Raw genomic sequence first — 18858 nt, 5'->3', positions numbered from 1 at the left:
TAAAGATGGATCACTAAAAGACATCATCCATTTTTTTGCTTGTTTTTGTTTTCCAAAAGAGAGTTTCTCTGTAGCTTTGGAGGCTGGCCTCGAACTCACAGAGTTCCACCTGCCTCTACCTCCCAAGTGCTGCAATTAAAGTCATGCACTACCACCATCTGGCTCGATATCATCCATATATTATAGTGTGTCATGCCTCGTATCCAAGAGACATTTAAACTGCTTATTAAAACTGTAACAGTGCACATTAATTCATGTATTATAATACATATATACTATGGATCAGACAATTTGCTTTGCTCTTAAGGTATATATAGAGAGAAATTTCTTGCCACAAAGCTCAGAGACTATAATTAAATGGATAACAATTAGAAAGCTGCTATAACAGTATATTAGATACCTAGATAAACAGTATTAGAGCCACGACACAAATGAATATTTATATGAATGATGGGGGAAAAAACCACTGGGGGGAACAAGACACAAAGCATGGACCTTTCCCCCTAGTGAGCCTAGGGAGGCTTTCCCAAAGGAAGCTAACTTCAACCTAACCTGAGGTGTAAGAAGTTATGCTAGTAAATAAGAAAAGATGTGTTCAAAGCAGAGAAATTATGTTGAAAAGTCTGGAAAGCAAGGCAACCACATAGACCCCCATGTTCTGGGAACTAATAGAGATTGGGTTAATTGTAGAGAAATTTCAGAAGCAACTCAAGTTATAGAATCTTCTCCACAAAACCTTTCTTTTCCCTTAGACACAGTGCAGTCATGTAGCTCATGCTGGCCTAGAATTTGTGATCTTCTTACCTCGTGCTCCTCCTGGGTGCTGGGAATACATGTGTACTACAACATCAGTTTAAACCTTCCCTTTGGGTGCTCTAAAGGACTGAAAGTGTCAGAGACTCTGGAACCAATCTATAGTCTGAGCATGATCACAAAGGATCCACTCCATCTGTCACCATTTGTTTGAATGTCATGGTCCCCTATCCCACCCGTTGATTCTTTTCGGTTGACATGCTATGAGGTTGATGTAATTCCCCTCCCTGTAAATATCAAACTAGAATAGAGAATATGAATACACTATTTTAATCATAAATCCATAGGAAATGGTTTCTTCCCTATTGGAATTTTCCCAGAGTGTTAAAATCAATGTAAATAGTTAATGACTTACATTTAGTTAAGAAGCAATACCCCTCCTCTTCACAAACTACCCTATTTGATCTAATACCCCTCCTCATTGTGAACTAACCTGTATTGTCTAACACCTCTCCTAGTCCCAAACTACCCTGTGTGATCCATACCCTTCTCTCAGGCACCCTGAACAGTTTGAGTTTTAGATGAATAAACTTCCCACACATTCTACCTCTGATGCTTTCTTTTAGAGAATTTTAAATAAAATGGGGGAGGAGTAAACAGGTCTTGGAAAACAAAATTTCTAGTATGTTTTTTTGCAGGAACTATTCAACATATTATTAAGTACCTACTCAATCTTGAGGATACTATTCTAAATCCTTATTTGTACCTAATTCTTGTCTAAGGACCTTTGAGACCCTTTGATGAAGTTCTTTACAATCAAATTTTAACCAGAATTTGTGGAGTTACTTACCTGATACACAAGGATTGAAAATAAAATATGAGAATGTGTCATTTTAAAATTTATCATGTTAAATCAGGCCAGCCATGTGATGGATTATTGACTTGTGGCATGGAATTAATACCATGCTTTGTTGTCCTCAGCTAGAATTTTATATTTTCACAACACTTTATGATATTCTAAAGTTCCAAAATGAAGTTATTTTGACTAAAACATTGTTATTTTGAAAGAGAGACACACAGAGACCTTGAAAGAAAGAAGAGAGTGTGTTTCAAAGTATCCTTTGCAAAATGTCTAGAATTTATTCCATTTATAAGTATTATTTTGGATGTGGCTTCATTTCAGATATTAGTAATGTATAACCCTTACAGCAATGCCCTCTAAGCCCTTAAATTCTCCCCCAGGTTTCCAACAGATTTCTGTCCAGCAGTGATTTGATTTCATGGTGGCTTCTAACACCCAACCAAAAACAGTTGTAGGGAGAAGTGTATACTCTAGATGGTGTAGGGAAATGTTTGTTTTTAAGCTACTTTACAAATTACAGAAATATTTAGATGTTTTTAGTAAGTTGGTAATAGTCTATAAGAAGAAAAATAAAGAACCATTCTCTCAGGATACTTCTAAAGAATGAGGATATCAATTTTCTCTAGAATTTAAATAAGTATCTATGCCATGACTTTTGAAACCAATTTGTGAAATCATTAGAAAGAAAACAGTTCCCGGAGGAACTGACTCCACTGTAGTTAATATTTTGCTATTTTGCTTTAAATGTAGTGTGGTAGTAGTATGGGTCAATTCTACTTTCGGTGTCTGTTTGTCTGTCTGTATGTATGTCTGTGTGTCTCTCTTCTTAGCAGCATTTAGGAGCTACAGTTCCATTGAAATAATGGTCTAAGGCATTCAAAATAAAATCGTTTCAGAACTGAACGTTGGACTGTGGAACACATCTGCCAGGACAGCTTCTGTCCCCACTGCCAATGCCTTCATTGTTTTCGGTGATGGGGGACTTCCTGAGGAAAACCCCGCTGTTAGAGGTTACGGTCTATCATAGATACGGCCACGTCTTGCCACCTCCCAAGCAAGACCTGAACACATTTTTAAAAAAACATTTGTTTAATGTTAAATAACAATTGCAAGTGAATCTTACCTTTTTAAAATGTTTAGATGATCAAAACTGGTTTTACAGTTTTAACCTAGAAAATCCTGCCTACAGACTTTTTTTATATTCTTATTGGAACTTGGGCCCAAGAATGGCCAATTGTTTTTCTTTTCAATAAACAAGCACACTCTCAAAAAAAAAAAAAATTCAAAGAAATATAAATGCTAGCATTGTTCCTATTAAGGGGCAGAAACATTGGGGTCCTCTCTTTTCTATGTTGACAAAAGTGTTTTTAGAAATAAGAGGTGATGAAAGATTCATTTCAAATCTTCTTCTTTCCATCTCTTAGGCAAACTCTGCAGAGAAACTTAGGGAATACGGGCTTTCGCACATCTGTAGCCATCCTGTGCTGGTGACCAAAAGTAGGTCTTGTCCCCTTGTGGCACCCCCCAAACCTGCTCCCTTACCTCCCTGGAAACTCATTCGCCAGAAAAAGGAAACAGTTATAACAGATGAAGCTCAAGGTATGTGCAGTGTGGCCTTACACCCTAACTTGCACTTCTCTGGGAGCCCGCCAGCGCCTCCCACGGAGAGTGGTACACGCAGAGGCAGAGGTAAGCCACACATTCATACACCCAAAGCTACTCAACTCATGTCCAAAGAATGTATTTAAGAAATTAAATATGCCTACTGTGTTTGGTCTGGCGGACCCATAGTGGCAGTGGACTGTGCTAGAGCTCATGGTAAATCTGTCTATCTTCTTTCTGTCGGGTTTAATATTAACAACAATGGGAAGGGAGTTCAATTCTGAAAGATAGTGCAAAATGATCCTAGTGACTTTGTTTCCTATCTGAGCTCTGCTTCTTTTCCTGCTCTACCTCAGGGTTCACCATGGTGATGTGGGCTGCTCTCTTTCTCACTGGGAACTGCTTATGTCTAAAGTAGCTTAACACTTATGCATACCCACAATCCTCTCCCAACCTGTTTCCTTGTTATGCACAGCACTTCCTGCTTCTTCTTCCACTACAGAACCAGCTCACATTCCTCTGTATGTCCCATGTGTGTGTGTTGAGGATGTTAATTGAGGGACAGTATTTTTTTTCTTTTAAATAAAAAGTTATATGGAATGTCGTCCTTGTACTTAAAGCACCAGCAAATGCTTGTCTAACTTCACTGTTTGAGATAGCACCGTTCTACTCACTTCGTAAAAGAAATGGGCTGTAGACAAAAGAAAGCTAGCAATGGCAAGATCTGTAAAGCGTTTCACTTATTGAAATGTCTCTGTGACTCCCGTTTAACTCTATTGAAATCCCTGGGTGGCACTCACTCTAGCCAACACTGCATTAGAATCTGGAGGATTCTGGATGTAGGCATCACTCTTCCTCACTGGAACTTTTCAGATGCTGTACCAAAGAAGCCAGAGCAATTCCTTGAGATTTCAAGTCCATTTTTGAATTACAGAATGACTCCATTTACAATTCCAACAGAAACGTAAGTATGTGACAATCTCTCCAGTGAATTTTAACTTTGCATCTGTGATGTATGTGGTTGAAAATCATGCTCAATGGGAAGAATGTTTGAAGAATATGGAGGCCAAATATATGTGCACATTTGCATAGCCTATTCAAGGGAATGCACATGTTTATGCATGCATACACACCCATCTACATAGGGTGCTTCTCACCTTTAGTCAGGAAGCATAGACAGATGGATGTTAATACTCAACTTCTATCTCCTTTTCCTTCACTCTAGAACCCCAGCACATGAACTGAAACTGCCCACAGTTAGGGCACCTGAATTTGACTCAATCTAGAAACTTCCTCATAGACATACCCAGACGTCTTTCTTAGTGGCTCTAGGTCCTGTAAAATTGACAATATTACTCATCACAGGCTGTGGTAGATGTATATGCCATCAGATATAGTTCGGTCTTTCCTGGGGTATGCCATGGACCATATCTATGATAGAAATAGAAACTGATAAGAACAAAAACAAAGCAGTCACAGTTGAAATGCTCAACTCGTGGACTTTCTACTGTTCAGCACACTTTATACCAAATCCAGTTAATAAGTTAACTTATAGTCTTACTCTGGTGAAGTTTAATACATAAGACACACTTTCCTGATCAGTTAGCTCACACCTTCTTGCGCTGTTTAATTTTAACATATTAAGCACATTCTCAGCATCTTTTACCCTCCCTAATGCTTCTGTGATGTTTTGGGGAGTTCTTTATATTTTTTCATTAATGCTTTATAGTTTTTTTTCCAATTATACTTATACTAAAAGTTCTCCAGAGAAACAGAACCAACATATGCATGAATAGATGTTAGCTGGACAATGGTATAGAAGCCGGGTAACTACATGGATGACATGACATGGTATTTCTGGAGGAATTGGCTACATGGTCATGGTGGTTGAGAAACCATTTGCATATAGAGAACTGGGGAGGTCATTAGTGTGGCTATCAAATCCAAGCCTTAGAAGTACAGGAAGTAGCAGTGTGACTTCCATTTGGCTGAAGGATCAGGGGTGCCACTGTATGCATCCTGGAGTTCAAAGGGCAGAGATGCTGGGCTTGTGATGGCTATGAGCAAGGAAAGAATAATCCTCAGCCATAGTTCTTGACCTTCTGCATGCTGCAACTCTTGAACAGTTCCTCATGTTGTGGTGACGCCCAACCATGACATCATTTCACTGCTTCAAAACTATAATTTTGCTACTGTTTTGAACTGTAGTGGGACTATCTGATCTGCAGGGTATTTGATATGGGGGTACAACCCACAGGTTGAGAACCTCTGGTCCAGGGACTAGAAAGTAAAGTCATTTTCCCTCAGCTGTTGAGTGCTATCCATACCTACTGCCTACCCTGAGGGCAGAAATTTCCTACTCAGGCCACTGATGTCCATGTTAATCTCCTTCAGAAGTTTCTACACACACACACACACACACACACACACACACACACACACACACACACACCCAAAAGTGAAACTTTACCAATTACGTAGGCATGCTTTAGTCCAGGTGAGTTGACACTGGACATTGTTCTTCACATCTAAGATTTCAATTTGCTGTTCAAATCTACTTTGGGATCTTTGGTCTTTCATACCTTTCATATGACTGCATTTACATACTAATTAGGGTTACATGGGCTGTAAAAACTGCAGCTGCTTGACAGCAGAACACATTTACTACCACTTATATTATCATACTTAGCATTTAGCAGTCTATGTTTATAAGGACAAAAGTGGATTTCATAGCCCAAGTTCTGCAAATTATTCCCACCCCTGATTTTCTGTAACTTCTTTTAGCTTTGCTATTCGATTAAGGTAGATAAAATTCTAATATCCACAAACAGGCAACTATGGCTTGAGTGGCTTCCCCTAGTGTATTACCCACTGTAATCTGTTATGAATTCATTACCATACCCAAGCTCTGTGGCAAAGCCGAAGGCATGTGAATACCATTGCATTCTCTGTGGAAGACATGTCCTAGACCTGGTCTGTTGTACAATCAGATTTCTCTTCTCGTCAGCATAAGAGCGGTCCCCAGGGAAAATGACTGCTGTCATGATGTCCTTTCATTGAAACTCCACTGCGGTAGCAGTGTGTTTGCTCATGTTTGCTCATTCTTGGCTCATGGTTTTATATGAGACAATTGCAGCCTCAAAAATATGTTTCTGCCTCCCTCTAGTGGAAGTTGTATAGAAGTAGGAGAATTCGATGTAACTAAACACAGTGGAATCCTAGTTCATGAAGTCGTCATGAGTAAAAAAATATTTTTCTTTTGCTTTTGAGAAAGGCTCTCGCTATGTGACCCTGCCTGACCTAGAACTTGATATGTAATCCAGGCTGGCTGAGAACTCACAGAGATCCACCGGCCTCTGCTTCCTGAATTCTGGCATTAAAAGCATGTGCCACCATGCCCTGCTATATGTACAGAATTTGATTATGCCTTTGAAACAGTTGTATAAAATACAGATACTGTGATAGACATCTTATGTGCCCATAAAATGTGTGCTACAATGATAGTGTTTTGGACCATGTCAGTGAGTTCTTGAAGAAGTTGACTGGGGTGGAGAATAAGGAAGTCACACTTGGAAGATTAAAATGCAACAGTTCAGGATGAAGATGTTTCATCCACACACACTCTCTAATTCCACCGGTGGTGTTGTAACCAAATCCTGTCTTTCAATTATGCACAACTCACATCTTCAAAACAGTGTCCCTCGGAAACATTTACAGCAATACATCAACTGATGGAGTGGTGGTCTAGAAAGCAGTATAAAAAACATTATTCATAGGTTTAAAGTGAAGGGTTAAAAAAAAACTTCCTTGTAAAGGGGTAAGAACAAAATGAACAAAATCAGAACTTTTTCTTGTTGACAAAAACTAAATGTACCCACTAGGCGCTGTACGTCAGAAGTGAGAATAACAGAAGTTTTGTGGGTTTCTCTCCACCAGGCATTTCGTACAATCTGTCGTTAAGAAAGGGACCCCTCTGGGATCCAGCCTTCCCCCGCTTGTGGAAAATGAGTTAAATGCAAGCACCAGTCAAGGCGAGATGGGCACGGTAACTGGGAACCAGTCACAGGTACTAGCTCAACCCTGAACCGGGCAAGATTTACCATGAATTATGCACTCTCTTGTATCTGAAGCAGGCATACTCCACATCTTAGCAGCAGAAAGAACTCCACTAACCTGCCAACCGTGTGCATCTGTGACAACTTAGAAAGTGGGATAGCCTTCCACTGTACAAGTCCCCCATTTGTCCCTCCTGGTCCATGCTTCCTATGCACCATTAAACAGCTGCATACTACCCTAATTTGGGCAATTATGTATATAATTGTTGGCTTTCACTTTGCAGGGAAATGTTATATCGCAAACTATACCTGGAAAAGGTAAGCGAGTCTTCCCCTCACGTTTTTCCTCTCCCAGGCATAACAAGGCGCACACAAGTCTTGCTTCTAAACAGACTTAGTTCTACCTTCTCCTACATGAGCCTCTCCTGTATTTTCCTAACTCTAATCTACTCCAGACTGGGAACACGCGACAGTGTCTCAGGTTAAATTCAAACTAAAGTAGAAATGGAGACGAGGCAATTAAGGGTCTGTGAGGCAAGTGCCTGTGATCATTTTATTTTGTTGCTCTATTTCATGGGAGACAGCGTCCAGACTGGCCTACAACTCACTGAGGTCCCAGTTGGCCTCAAGCTCTTAATTCTCTAGGTTACTGAGTTTAGGCGGGTGTCTACAAGCTCATGCCTTTTAATGTTTGCATGCTGTGGTCAAAATACAGGAACCATTGCCAATTCCTGTTACTAACTAAAGACTTAGGCAAGACTCAAATCCAAAAGAAATGTCGTTCAAGACTCCACATGAGTTTTTTGACAGTACTTGACAGATATTAACTGAGGTTACAGAGTCACTGAGTGGAGTAATTAAAGGGCTGTCTGAACACGTCAGGGGCAACAGACTTGTCATGTTTTCACTTTGCCTTCTGTACCCTGGATTGTTCCTCTTCCTCCCCCTACTTTTTTTTTTTTTTTTTTTTTTTTTCAAGACATAGTTTCTCTGTGTACCCTTGGCTGTCCTAGAACTCTTTCTGTAGACCAGGCTGGCCTTGAACTTAGAGAGACTGATCTGCCTCTGCCTGGGATTAATGCCCAGATAAACTTTTTCCTTAAGATTTATTTATGTATGCATTTTTTTAAAGTAGCGAGTACTCTATTTGTCTGCATGCTTGCATAACAGAAGAGGACATCAGACCTGATTATAAATGGTTGGGAGCCACCATACGGTTGCTGGGGATTGAACTCAGGACCTCTGGAAGAGCAGCCAGTGCTCTTAACTGCTAAGCCATCTCTCCAGTCCCAGGGCCGTCCCTTACAAGAACATCTCTGGAGCAGATTTTAAGCCTATGATCTAATTAATATGTGTCACGACCTGGAAATTCACAAAGAATATGTCCCCAAACTTAACTAAAGTGATCTCATTTCCTGATTATAAAATTGTAAGTGTGTGAACTATACCTTCATAACCCTTAGGCCTACATATAAGTGAGTGTAGCCCTGATTTCCTGTAACTAGGACTATCATTCATTGTTCCATACTTTAAAAGCCTGTCATTTAACAGTGTGAGATGTGCTTGACACATTTGTCTTCTCCCTTCCCCAGACGAACAGATAGAGCTGTCACTGGGTGACCCCCACCTACCCGAGGCTACTAATTTAGAAAGGGATTTGATCAGCCTTACCACAGCGACACAGGACAAGTCACAGGAGGAATTGGCAACAATAAGTGACGGTGCTTCCAAAGAAATATGGTTAGATTTTGAAGACTTTTGTGTGTGTTTCCAGTAAGTACTCATGTGGCATTCAGCTGGCTGGGTTCTCCTAAGTCAATAGAGAGCTGTAGTATCCTGCAGGCTCATAGCAGGCTCTGCTTTTGTATGTTTATATATCGGTCATATGACCTATTGATTCTTAAGTGTCATTCAAGAGAGGAAAGTCAAGATCCGCCGGGAGCTAGTATAATATCAAATAGGTTTCCTTTTTATTGGAAATAAGTTCTTCCCTCATATAATGCATCCCGACCACAGTTTCCCCTCCCCCCAGTACTCCTAGCTCCTCCTCTATGTCCCAGATCGTCTTCTTCCTCCCTCCCTCCCCCGTTCTGTTTCTTCTTCAGAAAAAAGCAGGCCTCCAAGAGACAACAGCCAAAAAAGAACAAAACAATATGTATATTAAGACAAGACAAAAAAACCCCTCATATCAAGGCTGGAGAAGGCATTCCAATAGGAGGAAAAGAGTTTTAAGAGCAGGCAACAAAAAAAAAAAAAAAAAAAAAAAAAAAAAAAGAGTCAGCAATACACCAGCAGCCACTGTTAGGAGTTCCACAAAAACACCAAGCTAACAGCCATAACAGATATGCCAAGGCCCTGGTGAAGACTCGTGTGGGCCCCATGCTTGCCCTTCGGTCTCTGGGAACTCATGTGAGCTCTGCTTAGTTGATTTGGTAGCTCATGCCCTCCAGGTGGTTCTCCAACCCCTCTGACTCCTACAATCTTTCTTTCCCCTCGTCTTTGGAATTAATTCCCAGATCTATTGGGACTCTCCTCAAGTAATGTCTGGCAGGGGGGTCACTGCACTGGCTCCCATCTGATGCCTGAAGGGAATAATGAACACACTGATATCCACATGGCACATTATCAAACCCCACCCTAGTCAGTCTCCGGGCCTTCTCAAATATTTAAGATGAATTTTACCCACTGAGATCATTTTGTCTCTGTAGGACAAGTGTAGCAGGTTTTTCCTTTTTTTAAAGAAGTTTTCTGCCTATAATATTTAAGTCTAAGAAGCTAAGCATGTAGTATATTAGCTTTGCATGTAATGGCAATAACCTGTTATTAATGTTCTCTTTTTCAGCCACATTTATATTTTCCATAAGCCAAGTTCTTATTGTTTTAATTTTCAAAAATCAGAATTCAAGGTAAGAGCATTAAGCTTTCTTTTTATACATGAGGTTTATGCAGAATGACCTCACTAAAACATACTTTTAAGTGTCTCAAGCATTTCTAAATATTTTACACAATTATATTTGATATATCACTTTTCAGGTTTTTAATTACCCTTTGTCCAGACCATAAGTGATGCTTGACTAATTTGCTTCCCAGAGCAGTCATCCACAGGTTGGGATATAATTGAGACAATGTATGTAAGACACTTAGAAGAGGACCTTTCAGTAAATGATAGTTGTTGGCTGTCACTTACTAAATAGAGTTCATACTTTTTGACACCTAGCAACCTTTTTAAATATATGTGCATATGTAGAAGCATGGTCAATTTTTCTTTGTTCTAATGTTTTTTTTATAAAGTGATTGTAAATAATTATTTTTTTCCTTTAAAAAGGGTCCATTGACTTTGGGAACACATTCCCCATGGAGGGACACTCCCTTAGCCTAGAGACAGGAGGGAGGGCCTAGTCCCTACTCCAAATGACTTGACAGATTTTGTTGATCCCTCCTGGAAGGCCTCACCCTCCCTGTGGAGTCGGGGGATGGGTGGGATGGAAGGGGGTTTAGGGGGAATGAAAGGGGCCGAGGGAGGGAGGGAGAGGGAACTGGGATCGTATGTAAAATAAGAGAGAGAGAGAGAAAAAGGTCCGTTTAGCCAAACAAGGTGACATGCCTATGTAACTCTTTCATTCCTCTGAATGTTTGTGGAGTACATGGCTGTGAGAAAATACTTTTCTTAGACACTGGAGCGTATAGCTTCCTCTTGAACCTGAGAGGAATGGTTGGCTGCGGTCTGAGGCCAGGCTTTCCTGCTTCAGTCACTGACCCTGATGGTCCTAGCCACAGCGCGCCCCTCAGATACTCTCTCAATGCTCAGTGTCAGAATGGAAAGACATCTTTGAAGTCATTCATGAATGGCTTTGAGCACTGTCAGGGCCCCAGCTGCGGAACTTTAAAAAGGAGTCCCTGGCAGGGCCTTCTTCTAATAGACAGATATCGGGCTGGACGATCCAAAGCCTTTCACACGCAAGTAGTGAGTATTTGCAACAACTGTCAATATCTCTGGGAAACATGAAATATATGGCTGGATGGTGTCTAATAGAATATGCTGGAGGAAGCAGTGATTTTGATCTCATGCCATGCCAAACCTTTCTAGCAATTCTTTTATAGTTTATGAATGACAAGATTTCCTTTCTTACGGTGTGATTAGAGACATCGTTCCTTACTAACTGGTTGTTGAAATATTGTGGTAAAGTAGCATGTCTATGACACACTTCCAAAGCATAGTGACAACTAAATTTGCTTACTATGTTTATGTTTGCCATCCTTCAAAATGATGTTATAGACCTGTGGAGCTGAGAAGCAATAACTAGGCAGTAGGCATCAGTACAGTGTTAGAGTCAGGCTTGGTTTCCAATCCTGGCTGTGCTACCTGCAAACTTTGTGTCGACCCATTCATCCCAATTTGCATTTTCTTGGGAATTAGGACTACCCATAGTCCTCCACAGATGGAAGTCCTAACCATGTAGCTGTATATGAGGGATTTAGGACTACTCATGGTTCCCAGTAGGATACACTGAAGTCCTAACCATGCAGCCATATATGACTGACTTCCCAAAGAACTCTGACCAGACCAAACACTTTTCTATATCTCTAAGACAAAATCCTCATTCTGGACACCAGCAAACCATGGTCATATTTCTGAAGATCTTGAGAGAAGACTAGAAAAAAAAAAAAAAGAGTGAGGTGTTCTTTGTCCCCCCCCCCCCCCCCCCCCGTTACACTCTGCAAAATGCCTGAGTCCCTATTAGGCAATTTCATTTGCTAGCATGCTTTCTTGCCCGCCTGTAGCTGACTTTCTGCCCTCAGCCTGCTCTCTTTCTCACCATGTTATTCCTAGAATGGGCAGTTCCATTATTTTTGTTTACGGAGAAGAGTTTCCTAATTCAGCAGCCAGACTCTTCCGATGCCCCAGCTGCCACGGATTATGGCACGGACTTACGTCCTCTTATTAGACCTGTAATGTATGGACTGTGGTCCATAGTATGCAGTGAGTTTCTCACTATGCGTGAACTTCCCTCTCATGGACTGATGGATGGATGGATGAATGGACTGGTAAGCTTGATGGCTGCTCTGATTTCTTGCAGTTCTCAGAAGAACGTGTGCCCTACTATCTGTTTGTGGACAGCCTGAAGCCTATCGAACTACTGGTTTGCTTTTCTGCTTTGGTGCGCTGGGGGGAATCTGGAGGTAAGAGGGTTCTGAGAGGGCGATCATCTGGATGCCCAGAGCACAGATGGGCTAGGAAACATGTAACAACAGGGCTCTCAGTCCATAGTGATGAAGCCATCTCTTGGTAGTCATCAGGAATTACAAAGGCCTGCTCCTGCCACCACCTCCGTTGCCCTTGCTCCTCCAACCTGGGGGCCATGCTGACTCTTGTCACCTAATTCCCTCTTGGTCACTGTCTCTTGTTCATGTCTTTGTCTTTGGCATGCTCAGTGTTGCTGTTTTTTTTTTTTTTTTTTTTTTTTTTCCACCGCTACCTGCCATCATTTTTCTTTGTTACTTGATCTGACAATAATCAAAAATAATCTTTCCCTTTAGCCCATTTTGGGTTCTTCCGTGACTTTTGGTCCCCTTTCCCCTCAGGTGATGTATGGGAGGCTTGTCCCCCAGTGTGGTGATGTTCAGTCAGAGAGATATTTATGTGTGGAGGCTTATGGGAAATAACTAAGCCCTTCAAAGTGCTGCACATGGATTGAGTTAAAGCTGGTCTCAGACTAATTTAAATTCAGTAAATAAATTCTCATTAAATCTCTCTCCAGAGTTTGATATCTCTACACTCCCAGCCTTATAATTCTTGACTCTAACAAGCCCTCCATCCACCTATGTGGTACCAGTCTTTATATGTCCATAAATCTTTTCATGACCTCTTTCCCCCTACTCTTCAATAACTTCTCTAGCCAACTGCTACAGTTATATCTTTTTGTCGCCCTACCAGACATGCTGTGTTTTTAGCCATCAATGAAAAATAATTATTGATGCAAATTTAAATAAACACTTGTTTGATGTAATCTTTGTTCCTCGCAGCTTCTAATTCAAAGACTTAGAATTTGAAAGACAAACATTTAGGTAGACAAGGACATACTTTGATTTTAATATCATCTTGGAAATCTTTTATCATTCTGTGTGTTATACTATTTTCCCATTACAGTTGCATCTGAGGAGACATTCTAATGATGAAAATAGATATGATAATAAAATAGTAGCAGACCATGAAGAAACATGTCTACATGTACTGTTCTCTCAGTTTTCTCATCCTAGTTTTTCTGTCTGAGGAAATGATGAGGAAGAGCATCCCATGCTCATATATTTAGCTCCTGGTATTTCAGGAATGCTTTTAGAATACCATCAGTACCCAATTCACCTTCATGATTATGTGTGCAGTGACTGGACAGAAAGCCACCCAAGTGGAGGCTGACTTTCCTTCCACGGTCATTCCATCACATCTCCTTCCTCCCAAAGCTTTGACAAAAGACAGTCCTCATGTGGAGCCTGGACTCCTGACGGCTGAAGCCATCACCTGGAAGTCCCTGAAGCCTCTCAGTTCAGTTTTGAGGATCCACACCTATGCTACGAAGGCTGTCATGGTGCGCCTGCCTGTCGGGTAGGGTCTGGCTTCATTTTCCCAAGTTTATGTCTTTGAGACTGTTAACTAATAAATAAGCAATGGGAGTTCTACATTATTGTTCCTTGAAGTGATTAAATAAGGCACCTGTCCATCATTGGGATTCTTGAAAGACAAAATCCTACCAATGAATGCCATTCGCAGAGCCACACTGGATGCTCTTTTCGAGGACTCGTTTTTGGGAGATCTGGGGCTGAACATGTAAAGGACATGGCTTAAACCTGCTTAAACCCAGAAGTTTCTAAAATGAATCCATTAACAACCTCTCTTGTGTTCTCATATATCTTACTGTTCTTTGATTTAATTTACATTTGATTCCATTTACATTTGATTCCATTTAGATTGTAAAAGAATTTCTTCCTACCAACCTGTAATTTCACCTGTGGTGTGTTTTTGCTAGATGTTGTCTTTAATTCTGGTTAAGACTAGGCAAATGCATCACACTCTTTGTTCAAAGGAAATTACACACAGTGGAAGTGTTTTCTTGATTTTAGTATAAAAAATTAGGGAGACTGTCTTATATTTCAAATGAAAAATATTTTTACTAGATTTTCCCCCTCATGTTCAGTCTTTGTAATTGTGTGTGATCAGTGGAAAGTATGGACTGTGTGTAGAAATCAGATCCCAAGCAGCATCATTAAATGATAAAACAATGTGTATTATGCACCTAGAAAATCTAAAAAGTGGTACAAAATTTTAAAAGCATCATTTTTTTAATCTAGACTCTGTGGAGAGGTTCTTTAGAAATCAAATTAATTTTGTGAGACTGTCTAACTCAGTGGTTCTCAACCTTCCTAATGCTGCGACCCTTTAATACAGTTCCTCATATTGTGGTGACCCCTAACCATAAAATTATTTCATTCCTATTTCATAACTGCAATTTTGTTACTGTTACAAACTGTAGTGTAAATATGTGTTTTCTAATGGTCTTGGGCAACCCATGTGAAAGGTAGTTTCACCCTCAAAGGCGTCATGACCCACAGATTGAGCAGCACTAATACAACTGTTGACACACCAAAGTCAAGGTATTTAAAAAAGGAAAGTCTTGCAGTTGCATCTCCCCATACAGACCCTAAGCCATAAGGGTGTTCTGTGCATTCTCTTAAGAGTCTAAATGGCCTGTGACTGAGGAAAGTGATTGTCTCTGTCTTCAGTGATATAGACAGTAGATGGGAAGGAAAGAATGCACATACGTGGAATGATGTGTTTGTAAACCTGCAACACCCCACACTCACATGAGAAAAAATGTCAGGAATCCTCTTTAGCAGCACAGTATGTGGGAGGCATCTTCACTGTGTGAAAGTTTGCCATTTGTGTCTTAATATTTCTGTGTTCTGCAGTCAGTAAAAATGATATCTGAAGGTGAGAGTAGAAATCCAAAGGTGTGCGAATATATATACATATATACATATATAAGCTCTCTCACACACAATACACACACACACACACACACACACACACACACACACACACACATATATATATGCACTCTTCACTAACTTTTGACTTAAAACTCTGATCAAGTAGCTAGCAGAGGAAGCACGGGTCTTCACATGGTGTTCATTCTCTCTAGGAGGCACATGCTACTCTTCAGTGCATATTCACCAGTGGGACATGCCATAAATGTCTGCAGCATGGTGACATTTGTCATCGGAGATGAAGATGTTGTACTGCCCAACTTTGAGCCGGTAAATATCATAGCAAAGCTTCTACTTTCTCCCTCTGGTTCCAAAAGTATAAACTCCATCTTATTTTGATTTTTACAATGTATTTAACTTATACCCCTCTTTCTAAAATCGATTAAACTATCCATATATCTTTTAAGAAATGTTCAGATGTAATCTGTACAATTTACAATTTAAGGTCTGAAGGGAAATTCTGTTACATCTTTCATTTCTGTCATGATCTCAGGGAGATGCATTGGTCCTTTGGAGGGATAAAGCACTAATGACATCCTTTTGAAGGCCATTTAGTTGGAGTGGTCCTCCCCCTTGAATCCTTTCCTTACTCTGAGGGTATCCCCAGGATTCACTGTATTCCTTGTGACTTCCTGGAAATGTCAATCACGTCTTCCCTCTCTCCTTTGTCTTCTTTGGTGTCCCTTGCTCCTTTCTCTGCTATAAGAGAAAACGGGTGCAGCAAGTCTACTAAAAACCTTGTTTTCAGTGTCCATTGTCTATGCCTGTGCCTAGGATAGGTTAGAACTGGTATTTTCTGCTATATGACTCATGGTACTTCCTCATCTCTAGTACTGTAGTAGCACATACTCATTTGGATCACCAGCCCCCAAATAACGACACAAAGACTTAATAATTATGAAAGCTTGGCCTTAGCTTGGACTTGTCCTACTAGCTCTTATAATTTAAATTAACCTATTTCTATTAATTTACATTCTGCCACATACCTCTCCTTCAGTATATATGTTTGATTCCCTCCGTGTCTCTGCTAGTATAGATTCATACCCTGAATTTCTCTCTTTCCTCATAAGTCCTGTCTAGCTTCTTCCAGCCTAGCTATTGGCCATTCAGCTCTTTATTAAACCATTCAGAAGGCACCTTGGCAAAGACAAAGCTTACAAAAAGGATTATCCCATAGCAAATAATTCACTAAAGAATCAAGATCAAACAAACTAAAAACCCAAGAAAACAAGCTGAAAACTCCAGATGGAGCAAATGTGGGAAGCCTAGTCAGTCCTGTGGGCATCCATGGAGCAATGACTGCACTATGGCAACCCCTAGAAAAACAATAAAGATGTCTCAGTTCTCCTGACTTTCTCTAAGCAGGCATGTGCTGTGACAGGCAATTCCAGCACTACCCAATACACACCAGGACAGTCTTCAAACATCTCAGATTGGGTTGATTCCTGGAATCTCTGTCAATCTGGAGCCCTTCTTGTTTCCCCAAAATGAGTAACTGGAGGGAGCCAGCAACCCAAGCTAGTCCACCTTCTGGTATTCTTGTTTGTTTGTTTGGTTTGGTTTGATTTGCATTTTTTACATCTTGCAAGACCCTCTCCCTGGAGTCTTCTCTGCCCTTCAGTCTTCAAAATCCCAGTCTTCATCAGCCTAACATCTTAGACGTCATTCAGAACTAACTCTACATTAATACTATGGAGTTTTCCCTGATTTCATTGCACGGTTAGTGCTTCTCTGATGTTCTTTTCCTAGGACTCCTAGCCCTTGCTTCATGTCTCCCAGACCATAGCATCCAATCAAATGCTCAGTCTAGTCTGTTCTCTACAGATAAAATAGCCTTGAGTCAATCATATAGCCCAGGATTTTCTTCCCTGGAGGTTGAACATTTGTGGACTTAGTTGCCCTTAACCAGACATGTGGATGGCTGCTACATGTGTGCTGTCTTCACAGGAGAGCTACAGATTTACAGAGCAGGCTCTAATAATTATGAAAGCGGTTGGAAATGTGATTGCTAGTTTCAAAGACAAAGGTAAATTGACCGCAGCTCTGAGGGATCTACAAGCGGCTCACTACCCTATCCCCCTCTGCAACAAAGAACTCACTACTCAGCACTTCCGGGTAAGCATTTCCGGTCCTAGGCTCACAGCAGGAAAGATGCATGAGATGAACTCCGAATGCTGAGTCTAGCTGGAGAAGCGGTTTGCATGGGAACTGTTTCCTTGGAAAGTGATTCTAGGAATCTATGAGATGAGAAAGGGAATGAAATTAATTAAAGAATATGATAATAGTGGCTATGGGCTACTGAGGCTGACTTATCCAGAGGTTCCTGCTAGGCTGTGAAGGATGTCTCCTTTATCATAAAGGAGAGAAAATTTGGGCATTCCCCCAGCACTGTTTTTTTCCAATAGTTCAAGTTGGCCTCAGGAACATTAGCCTCAACACTCTTATAACAGAAGTTTCTGCTGGGGCTGAGTAGCATTCTGGCTTCCTAGACAGCCTGGGGAAGGGAGGTCAGGGTACTTCTATTTGTCTCCTGAGGAAGAATGTTCTGGTTCACCCCAGCTGCACAGCAAGTGGGTGACATCTTTTTTCTTTTTTTTTTTTTTTTGTCTATATTTCTTAATGTCCATGCTATTGACATTCAAGCCAAATTATTTTTTGTTATGAGAATGCCTCGTGCACTGTGCAGTGTGTTACCGATGACTTGTTTTCACTGCATATGCCAACAGCATCCAATTTTGACAACAGAATATGCCTCAGACATTATCACATGACCTTTGACAGAAGGGATTCATAGCCAGAATGAAACATATAGGTCATCCAATTAAACTGTAATTTAGTGTAAACTAATAGTATACAGCATGCTTAATATAAGCACAAGTAAAAATTTCTTTGCACTAAAAGTTTATTTTATTGTTAGTCACATGTAAACTGATGTTGGATGCTGTTGGCAAAGTGTAAACTAAGACTGCACCCAACCTAGAAGAGAACCTTGCCAAACAGAGGAGAAAGAAACCATTTTATTGTTGTATGAGCATCAAGGTAGAATACAGTTTATATTCCAGACAATCATGTGTGTACAATGGCAAATGTCACACATTCAAACAGATGCAACTTTTACATATATGCTGTCAACAGTGAAGAACAACTCAGCTCCATACATTGTCCAACCTAGATTGTGCCACTATTATAATTGTGTGTGTGCGTGTGTGTGTTGTCCTGTGTGAATATTTTATCTTTTTCAGGTTTTCCACATATCATTGTGGCGTTTAATGAAAAAATCTCAAGTATCCAAGCCTCCTTTGAACTTCAAATTTGCATTTCGGGCTATGGTTTTAGACACCGACTTACTGGATTCCTTGGTAGAGGATGTCTCCTTAGGTACTGATTCATTTTAAGCATCTGAGCATCAAGTGGAGATAATTTTTAAAGGGTATGTTCAGCTGTAGGGTAGCAGAGACAACAGATCTGCCAGACAGCCATTGAGTTCAAGCCTTCTCTATGATGTTCCAAGGGTTACCAAGGTCTGCTGGTAGGACTCCCTAACTC

General features: G+C 40.5%; 1 protein-coding gene across 1 annotated transcript in view; it reads left to right on the top strand.

Moving 5' to 3' along the window:
- The window catches only part of Adgb (androglobin), a 95499-nt gene that overhangs the window by 46619 nt on the left and 30022 nt on the right, over positions 1-18858 (top strand). Inside the window, exons 11-21 of the mRNA XM_051206085.1 lie at positions 3040-3214; positions 4091-4181; positions 7154-7283; positions 7557-7593; positions 8862-9045; positions 10115-10178; positions 12351-12453; positions 13732-13873; positions 15468-15582; positions 17260-17427; positions 18555-18690. Coding sequence (XP_051062042.1) covers positions 3040-3214; positions 4091-4181; positions 7154-7283; positions 7557-7593; positions 8862-9045; positions 10115-10178; positions 12351-12453; positions 13732-13873; positions 15468-15582; positions 17260-17427; positions 18555-18690 — 1345 coding nt within the window. The remainder of the gene's footprint in view (positions 1-3039; positions 3215-4090; positions 4182-7153; positions 7284-7556; positions 7594-8861; positions 9046-10114; positions 10179-12350; positions 12454-13731; positions 13874-15467; positions 15583-17259; positions 17428-18554; positions 18691-18858) is intronic.

The sequence above is a fragment of the Phodopus roborovskii genome, unplaced genomic scaffold (genome assembly GCF_943737965.1).
Source record: "Phodopus roborovskii unplaced genomic scaffold, PHOROB, whole genome shotgun sequence".
NCBI classification, from domain to species: Eukaryota; Metazoa; Chordata; class Mammalia; order Rodentia; family Cricetidae; genus Phodopus; species Phodopus roborovskii.
The sequence above is the reverse complement of the archived record's forward strand: the minus strand, read 5'-3'. Positions and strand labels throughout refer to the sequence as shown.